Raw genomic sequence first — 10,463 nt, 5'->3', positions numbered from 1 at the left:
CGTGAGACAACTGGTTATTTCTTCTACTCAATGACTTTGTAATCACAAAGTATAAGTAGAGGAAATATATTGTTATAACGCTAACATTCAATCTGTGACCGAGAGTTGCTTTCCTTTTATTCATTAAAAAAAAATGAAAAGATGGCTATTTTTGTTCAAAGCATTCCTGGTATGAAGTTTGAAGTAACTTTTTTTTATTTTTTTTTCAAAATGGAGAAGGGGTTTACTGTGGAACTAGATAATGAAAGCAGATATTACTTCATATTCCTATGGAATAAAGGTGGTAACAATTCTATAAGGTCAAAATGTTGCGGTTTCCACTGATAAACATGTGTTCATTGTATTTTTAGATATTATAATGAAGAAACAAATTAAAGTACAAACCCTTTCAGGGGGTAGCATTTCAAAGACCTTTTTTTTTCACCTGTTTATTTATTTCATTTTTCATTTTCGGAGGGGAAGTTGTATCCATGGCTATGACCCATATAAGAGTGCAAGTTCCTTTAAAGTATACTTTTGAGGGGCCTTAATAGAAGCAGAAAATAGCAACAATTAAAAACAAAATCGCATCGGATAAGTGCCCTCATATTTTAATATATGACAATCAAGCAAGATTATGTTTGCAGTCCCATATTCACAATTTCTCTTTAATGGGCAAATACTTTTTGACAACAATTTGTGAATTACAAATTTCTCACAGGATACCATGATATAGAGTAAAACAATTTCTTGGTGAAGGGGGATGTAGAAGTTGTATTTTAATTTTTTTGAGCTGCGTTTATATGGAAATTGCATTTCCACAAACTATCCCTGTAGTTTTCAATATTTTCAGCACTTTTTCCATTAGCAATTATCAGTTATAGGGATTGCTCCCAAGGGAGTGGAGATGGTGCAATGAACAGCAATCGCTCTAAAAACAGGGGTGACAATAATTACGTGTAAAACATATCACAAGAACAGTAGACTCTACATAAGTCGACATTACATAACTCAAATAATCGCCTAACTCGAAGCATTACTTCACATATGAATATGCAAAACGTCATTTACATCTCCTTAGTCAAACTTCGCCCAGGGGGTGTTTCACAAAGATTTAAGTAAGACTTAAATCGCACTTAATAGCCGAAGTGTATCTGAAATGCAACGCGCAATCTTATTGATCAATACGAAGTAGTGCGCATCCTCTTTGCATGATCTGACCAATGCAGTTATGCCTTTTATACCGCACGCAACTAGGCATTTAAGTGCGACTCTAAGTCATACTTAAATCTTTGTGAAACACCCCCTTGGTAGAGTAGATTTCTGTGGTCTCAAACGATTCGACATAGGCAGAGTCACCAGTATAACGTGTACATGTAATTTTTTTTTTTACACAATCATAAAATTAAAGCCATTTTCAAAAGAAAGCCTCCACAAAAATACGAATTTCCTTTGAAGAAACCATTACAGGACTGAGACAACAAAATACACAAATAAAAAATTGTCTGGATTGAGCCAAGTTCAGCTTACATTGAGATCCAATTTAATACTGCATCTTTGACAGAGAGGATTAAATACATGAAGCAATAAAGATGTGTAATACATTATGATCATGTGGAATACAATTTTAAAGGCCTTGTTCATATATGATGCAACAATGCTCAGCATTTTTTTTTTCAGTGTTCAGGTATGATGAGGTAAATTGCCACTTGGGCTACACTCACTTTGTCTAGTTTCCATTTGGTCTCATCCACATGGTCTAATCCTAGTTTGTCTACTAGCCATTTGGTAAATTCAGTTGAATTAATTGCCACTTGGGCTACACCCACTTTGTCTCTTTTCCGTTAGGTCTAATCCTACGTCGCATATAAGAAATTCATCTAATAACCATTTGGTCTAATTGCCATTTTGACCACATTTTGTCTTCATTTCCAGTTAGGCTACATCCATTTGGTCTAATATTCACTTGTTCTAATACCATTAAAGGTAAAAGACAGTAGTTGCAGAAAACAATTATTTCATGATAAAGTCTGTTAAATCAAGGTTAATTGTCAAAATATCATCATACATCATAATCTGGTACATTAATGTAAACTTATCTTTGTAAAATCATGAAAATATGAGCTCAAAATCGATAATTCGTATGATCACTGACGCAGAAAAGCGTAGAAGGGACAGTGTATTAATATTGCTCCGAAAAATACCCGATATTTGATGGAATTCCGTGCTTGTTTTTCTCATTTCTCAGTAATTACACATTTTCTTCCAGAGCTATTTGGCATATATTTTTTACTTATACATACAAACACTTTGGTGGTAAATTCATTGGATTCTGTTCGATTTCATTTTGAGATTGTTACCACAACTGGTATTTAACTTTAAGTTTACGTTGTTAGAATAACTGTTTATGAACCGAACTTTCATTCGATGCAGTAAGAAATAATAAGTAGATATTAGATAAGTGGATATTAGAATAACAGGGCATTAGACTGAATGTAAATTACACTGCAAAAACGCCAGTGTTAATTTAACATTTGTTTCAACACCTCTCTGGGGTGGACGGATTATAGATACCAGGCTGGTGTTAAATTAACACTAGCGTTTTTTGCAGTGTACAGTAAGTGGGTATTAGACCAGGTGTAGCATAGACCATAATGAAACAAGACCAAATTGATATTAGATCAAATAGCCCATATTCTGAAGTCTGATTTCATTTGTTGCATCATGTTTAATTAAACAAGCCCTTATACCTTGGTCACATTTGCTCTACGGCGGCCGTACGGCGAGTCGAAACAGCCGTTTTATTAATTTTAATTCAAACCACCTATATGTAGTTGGTACAAAAATGTTAAAACGGCTGTTTTCGACTCGCCGTACGGCCGCCGTTGAGCAAATGTGACCAAGGTATTACACATCTCTTTAAACATAAAATAATATTAACATTAAACTAAAATGACACCTGGCTACAATAAATTCTCTTTGTTGACTTTCATCACATCATTTTTGTTGGTTCACACGTTTTTTGTGACTTTCTACAAAGAAACATCTCTTTCCACATGCTGGAATTACTGAGCGCCATGTTGGAATATCTGAAAAATAAAGACATTGCTATTTAAAGATACCATACTTCTATACTACACATAATGATATAGTTTTCTCTTGATATATATTTACAAACATGATAAAAAAAACAAAGATTCAAAGTGCCCCGGTACCATAGTGTATCATTTTCATAAAGCTGTAAGGGTGATAATGAATTATTGACCATTCTTCAGAAGAGGAGGGGGGAGGAGGTGATGATTTTCCTGTCAAATCTCTTGATTTTAAAAATTAAGTAGGATCCCATCGATAGAAAAATTTGAGATAGTTTTATTACATCATATTATATATAGGCTTTTTTAACATAGGATACCATTATTTTTTTTTAATTATAATACCAATTAAAACCAGATACACTTCAGTTGAGACCAGAGCCCCTCCTCCCTAAGACTTACAACTGATCCAATTAGCCACAACCTTGGAAAGCCAGCAATGTCAACTTCTAAAATACATGTTTGTTCAAAATATTTTCTAGATATGATGTATATTCATTACATTTACTGTTTTCTTGACAATACAAAATGTTTCTCTTTGTTTTCAAAGGACATTTGAGCAAATTTCCTAAAGAAAAAATAATGACATTGATGGATACTGGAGGTTGATGGGATCAATTATAACTCTTTGTAAGATGGGGCCTAGTTGATACATGTACATCCAGTAACCAGTTTCTGTTACTACTCAGTCTCTACAGGAGAGTTAGCTATAAAGATTAATTGGATAGCTGGTAACTATGGCACGCCTATAGGGAATCAACTCAAGATATATTTCACTCGAATAAATATACGTTTCTCTATATCTATTCAGGTGAAATATATCTTGAATTGATTCCCTAATAGGTGTGCCATAGGTAACATGTGTTGTTTGATATTTGCACAGGAAAAAAATCAAAGTAATTCTGAATGGATGATAAAAATGCAAAAAAAAAAAGGAGTAAAGATTGCTTCAGAATACTAAATTACATACACATGTTATGAAGTATATTATAGTGCATGATTTGCTTTGTACTATAATATCCTTCAAAACTTTAACAAAATGACAGTTCAGAGTATAATACGAGGATTGATTTCAATTTAACAGTATGTAAATGATCACATACAAAAATAAAACAAGCATTCTTTAAAGAAAAAAGCATCTAAGCGTTAAATAGGAATTCAATTGAAATAAGGCATCTAACAGTCATCAAGTATTTGATATTGAATGAAATATATTAATAAAATCCAAGATTAATCTACAAACAATCCATCATAAGAAAGTTTTGACTAGAATCATATAAGAATGATTAAGCTACAGATAGAGAATGAGATCAACGCTATTATCATATCACTGATAACCAGCTGCTGCTTTGAGTTCTAATTACCAGTAATAATTTTGTATCATTTTGCATATTCTACCGTACCTTCAGCCCTGATTACAACTCTTGAACATACCGTTAGTCTGCAAAAGACTCAATGTTATGTTTAATTTTATCTTTTCGTACCAGGCACATAAAGAGTTGACATAAATAAATTTCAATTGATCTTAATTTGTGTAGTTAAGAGATAAGAATTCCAGATCAATCACAAATTGAATTTGAATTGAATCAATTATAATTCTTTGTAAGACACGGCCCAGACTGACAGGCAATTTAAGGTAGAGTGAAACCAACAAAATTTGATGAGCATGAATGGTGCAAACATTTGGTTAAGAGGAGAAGATGTTATACCCTGTTACTAAAGTGTGAGGATACCTAACCTTGAAACCATATATCCTCATTTTTCATGGGAAGAGGATTATAATTTGCTGATCCCACAATCATGAATAAATGTAATAGAATTACATCAGTCAGTGGAACCAGCTAACTCTACTGACTTTACCATATGAGGCAATGTGTGGAATGTACAACACATTGCATATTGTGCATACTGCTTGTTAAGACTCTTTCCAGTTGGGTGGAACAAGCACCCGAATAGTATCAAAGTCTCCATGAAATATGATAATATTGCTTTAACTCGAGAAAAGTTATTACAGATAAAAGGTTAACGTAAAACAAGCAGTCAAACACTGTTTGACAAATATGAAAAAAAAAATCATATAACCATGCTAGAGATGTTAGACGATAGTGGAAAATTAACAATATACAAGCTCAATTGAGTGTGTGGAAAATGAATAATGTACAAGCTAATTAGAGTGTAAGGATGCAGTGTTGATTTTACATGTGGAAAGTCAGAACATACAAATGCCTAGTAATGACAGACGTGCATCAATTATCGAACTTTACAAGAGTTGCTAGAAGGAAAAGACCAAAGACATTTGTGTCATGATTCATCCCCTGAAAAGTTAAAGTACCATAGCAATGGTATTTCGCTAATAACTCTTAAAAGATGGAATAAGTTTTAAATACGGAATATGAGAATGGGTGTACTAAGAAAATATTAGTCTGCTATCAAATCCCTCCACCATGATTTTATAAGGACATCAATAAATATGAATAATTCATATATTAATAAATATGAATATTCATACATTAATAGACATGAATAATTCATACATTAATAAATATGAATAATTCATACAACTTGGAAGAACATTGAATGACTTTAAAATGAACTTGAATAAATAACTATCAAAAATAGGACAAAATTGCAGCTTGGAGTAAATTCTTCAATCATTAGGTCTGTTCTGAGTTCATGAAATCATCTACGGTGAAGTTGGCCAATCTATCATTTGTGAATGGCCAGCAAAGCATTTACTTTCGTGCAGAGATGTTATGTAGTAGCATCAGTCCATCTTACAAGCTATAAGAGAATATCCTTGAACTGGGATCCGGGGACTGTTTCATGCGGCACCTTGTTGGTGATTTCCACTGACAAATTCGTTCTGAGCCAATCAGATGCAAGGATTTCAGTAGCTTATAACACTCTCTGTTGCTTATAACACTCTCTGTTTCATGAAATGCTCCCCCTGGTGTGCGCCTGGATAGATTTTACAAGATTGGTATTGATGGCCTTCGTCCGCCCACATTTACATCAGATGAATAAATTAACAAATGTTTCACAAGTCCTGGGCCCAGATGACACAAAACTTGGCAATTGATAATATGGCTAATTTTTACAACTTACATAATTGATTGTTATGTGCAATTAGTCATAAAAATTAACTGTAAGACCAGTCGCTAGGCTTTGTGTTTAGAGGACTTGGTGTGGGTTGGAGATTTCTGTTGATGATCCCTTATGATTATCTGGTTTTGAATGGAGCATAAAGACACTTGGATGGGGTATACTATACTAGACATGTTGTTATCAATATCCATAATGATCCTGAAAAAACAAGCAAACAAAACAATAGAATATTTAATCACAATCATGATATTGTAAAATATGAAGGTCAAAAAGTAGTGATAAGTGTAGAAATGCTGAAGCTTTCAGAATTCCAACTCCATTTAGCAAACCATTCATTCTTGCATTTGTTTCAATAAGAGTATGTCCTTACTCGGTGTAAGTTTAAGATTTTGGCAACTATCATGGCAAAAACCATGGTAACAAAACCCAGCAGCCAATCATAATCAAGGTTTCCACGAAAGTTACCAAATGCCAAAACTACCATAGTTGTGACCCCTAAATAAAAATTGGAACTTGAACTTGATCTTCATCATCCAAAAAAAAAATCACATCACAGATATTGTACATGGCTTTGCTATCCATACGTTATGTTACATGATAAAAGGAACCAGAAAATAGCAACAGGTCCCACAGTACAGAATATGGGTCAAAGCGTGAAATAGAACACTGACCTGTATAGAGTTGACGAGCCCGTTGGCCATACGGGACAGCTTGCCGGCGACCTGATTGACGCCGTCCTTCATGCCGTCCTTTATGGCCCCCAGATCAGCCCCGGAGGGCCCCCTCGTCGCTGGCCTCCCGAAGAAGTCGTCGCTTGATATGGATTGCGAGTTTGAGAACCGGCCAGACTGGTTCTCATGCTATTGAGAGAATGAGGAACAAAATTTGGCTTGATATCCCATTTCAACTTATTCAATAAGAACAGGTGGGTAGTCATGTAGCTTTTCGTAAGTTAAGAAGGACTTGACAAATGACTGGTGATCCTTTCTTTTGGTAAATGATTCACACAGGATTTCCATCGGCGGTAATTTAATTTCCAAGAAATGGGCACCAGTCGTCTCAGAGTCGCTCGTAACTTACGAACAGTTCCATGAAACACCCAACAAGGGTCCTGTAACACAAAGTTTAGCAATTAATCCTACGCTTGATTTTTACAATCGATTGTGCATTGTAGTCAATGTAATCATCGTAGAACGATATTCTTCTATGATTGCGAAGCTTTGTGTTACGGACCCTAAATCATTAAAATTCTGTAGTGAAAAGAGCCTAGGTGAGTGCTTCATAAAGTTATTCATAAATTATGAATGACTGATGACCCCTTCTCTACAGCTTAATAATAGCAATGATAATTTTTCGTATATATATCATTTACTACAAAAAAAGGATTACCAGTCATTCGTAAAATCAATTATAAATAACTTACCAACAGCTTTAGGAAATGACCCCTTTTTAATTTTGTGATAGAATGAGAAACATAATCCTGAGAATTTTTTAAAGACAAAATGGGGACATGGGCAGGGGAGGGATAAGGAAATGCAAATCAACAGGTCAAGTATTTTAAGTAACATTTAACTGTAATAATTTTACTGATGACTCTTGTAAGCTACTGAAATCGTTGTATCTGATTGGTCGAGACTGAATCTGTCAATGAAAATCACTTTGTGATGTTTCATGAAAGCCCCCCCCCCCCCTCCCTTCCCCAACCCAACTTTCTGGATTTGAGATACTGGAATTTTAAATATATAAATTTTAAATGCTTCTATCATGCAGAGATCATCATGGGGGCCCGTCTTACAAAGAGCTGCGATTGATCCAATCAATCGCAACTATGGAAAGCCAGCAAAGTCAACATATTCTATGCATGTTTGCTCAAATTTTTTCCTAGACATGAATGTATATCCATAAATTAATTGATTTCTTGACAGTTCGGTGTGTTCTCCTTTGTTTAAAAAAGACATTTTGCACATTTCCTGTGGAAAAATTTATGACCACGATGGATTTCCATAGAGTTACGATTGATTGGATCAATTGTAACTCTTTGTAAGATGGGGCCATGCTGCTGTAAAATAAAAAATAGATAGAACCAATGCAATTTATATTGAAAATAATGACAGTCACATAATACATTCACGATGCATTGAGAGGGAGATGGGGGCGGGGGGGGGGGGGGTGAGTATATTATTTAATAAAATTAAGTAATGCAGGACACTCTAAACACCTAGCAAAAGTCAAACTCTTTTCATTGTCATAATAAATCTATAATACTGAAGTAGATTGAAATTTCCATTAAATCATATTAATATTATGTACTACGAAACAAATCTCTCATAATTTCAACTGATGTCCAAAAATAAATGTACCGGTATATCTCTTCTTCCAAATTAGTTATGCAATTCAAATGAAAATCCTTATAAGATTTTAAATTTTCATATATCATTTGTATAATGAGGAAAGTGAGGAGTAATACCATGAGCAAGTTTCAATTACTTTGGGCACCTGGATTTGAAATTGCCATTTCGGTGTAAAATGCTTCATGGCAAATCTCAGGGAGTGTTTCACCAAGCATCCCTTCAGTGATTTTTCACTGGTAATTGTTATAAGCTACTGAAATCCATGCATCTGATTGGCTGAACAATAATTAATGGATTTATGGATAATGTGTCTCACGACATCCTTCCTGGGTATCGAATGAATTCCACAATTATGAGTACCGGTATTTTAGTTTTATGCAATAAAATGGTGATATTCTACCGGCATCTGACAAAATAATATGCTTTGTAATTCATGAACAGTTTTGCTAAATATTGTAATTAGATGACCTAGCGGACAACTGTGCACTTGTACATTGATGATGCATTGCATGAGAGTATACGAGGGTAATTCAAATGAATATTGTGTTAGTTTAAGCTGATGGAGGCTTTGTTTGACTGCTTCATAATGTTCTTTCACTCAGCATTGATGATCACTAAAACCCATATTAGGTGAGCCTGGGTCAACCATGATTTTAATTCATTCACCCATCGGTAGCCAAGTGAACCATTTGTTTGATTGCTACGACCTTCTAGCAGCCATAATGATCGCCGATCTATGTTAGATGTTGTTTGAAGGTTTGCATGGTGGTATGTACAATCGCTGATGTGGTTTACGGTACACCATGTGAAGTGTTGTAGAAACAGTGGATAGGAGAAGAGAAGAAATGGATAGGCGAGAAAGTGGAGATTTGAGAGTAGAGTATTCTTTCTTGAAAGTAGTCCTGAAAAGGAAAAGGACTTCAGGAGTCTCCTGAAGACGGACAGTCAACCTGCCCGAAACGTCGAGTCTCTCTACTGCTCATCATCTCTACTCGCCGACTCAAGCCAGCATCTCCTCACTAGCTCTACTACTCAAGCTGTTCTCAACTCATCAATCTTTCCTGGTTTACAGTCCTTTTCAGGACTACTTTCAAGAAAGAATACTCTACTCTCAAATCTCCACTTTCTCGCCTATCCATTTCTTCTCTTCTCCTATCCACTGTTTCTACAACACTTCACATGGTGTACCGTAAACCACATCAGCGATCTATGTTAAGCGTTCCAGGGTACAACCATGATTTAATATATCTGTTATTTCACTATGGGTATCAACGGGATGGTCCGAGCTGAAAAATATTTATGTATACTATGAATAGGGTAAAATTCACAGAGCAAAAGTGCTGAAAATGTCATCAAAATCGGAAAACAAATAGCAAAGTTATTGAATTTTAAAGTTTATCAATATTTTGTGAAAACAGTAATATGCACATCATCACGAATATTCATTAGGTGGGGTGATGTCACATCCCCACTTTCATTTTTTTTTTTGTTATTACATGAAATAATGTTTCATTTTTTCATACATGTGTAAGTGACGTGTCTCCATTATGATGAAATAAGTTGCGGCAATAAATAACTAATGCACTTTAATAATCAGTTGTCAATGCAAATTGTTCCGATTTTGATGAAATTTTCAGCATTTTGCTCTGTGAATTTTACTCCATTTATTGAGATATAAACATCTCCAGCTTGTACCACCCTTTTAAGGGAATAGCACTCTTTCTCTATATCCCCCCCCCTCCTCTCCCTCCCAGGTATGCTAGTGCCTGATGTTCATCAGTCCTTCACGTTTATAATTTCGTGGAGCTCAATAAATCGCTCTCCTTATTTTTTTGAGGAGCTCAATTGCTGTGTAGCTATTAATTAATCTGTGGTGAAAGTAGGCCTGGGTCAATACGTTTACAAAATATCGCGCTCCTGCTAAAAAAAATGGCCA

At 34.9% G+C, this 10,463-nt stretch overlaps 1 protein-coding gene and 1 long non-coding RNA gene across 3 annotated transcripts in view; both read right to left on the bottom strand.

Annotated features, from left to right (window-relative positions):
- Positions 1 to 1,495: 1,495 nt before the first annotated feature.
- Positions 1,496 to 3,414, bottom strand: LOC135157788 (uncharacterized). Its single transcript, XR_010296757.1, has 2 exons — positions 2,893 to 3,414; positions 1,496 to 2,729 (listed from the first exon to the last, which is right to left on the bottom strand). It is a non-coding gene; the product is annotated as an uncharacterized LOC135157788 (long non-coding RNA).
- Positions 3,415 to 4,208: 794 nt separating this feature from the next.
- Positions 4,209 to 10,463, bottom strand: part of LOC135157787 (ADP-ribosylation factor GTPase-activating protein 2-like) — a 31,972-nt gene continuing 25,717 nt past the window's right edge. For both annotated transcript variants that reach the window (XR_010296756.1, XM_064114675.1), the window contains 2 exons: positions 6,848 to 7,036; positions 4,209 to 6,374 (listed from right to left, as the gene is read on the bottom strand). Coding sequence is in view for 1 of the 2 variants with exons in the window: in XM_064114675.1 (XP_063970745.1) it covers positions 6,357 to 6,374; positions 6,848 to 7,036 (207 nt within the window). In the remaining variant the exon portion in view is untranslated. The remainder of the gene's footprint in view (positions 6,375 to 6,847; positions 7,037 to 10,463) is intronic.

The sequence above is a fragment of the Lytechinus pictus genome, unplaced genomic scaffold (genome assembly GCF_037042905.1).
Source record: "Lytechinus pictus isolate F3 Inbred unplaced genomic scaffold, Lp3.0 scaffold_20, whole genome shotgun sequence".
NCBI classification, from domain to species: Eukaryota; Metazoa; Echinodermata; class Echinoidea; order Temnopleuroida; family Toxopneustidae; genus Lytechinus; species Lytechinus pictus.
This window is presented reverse-complemented; position numbering and strand designations above follow the sequence as displayed.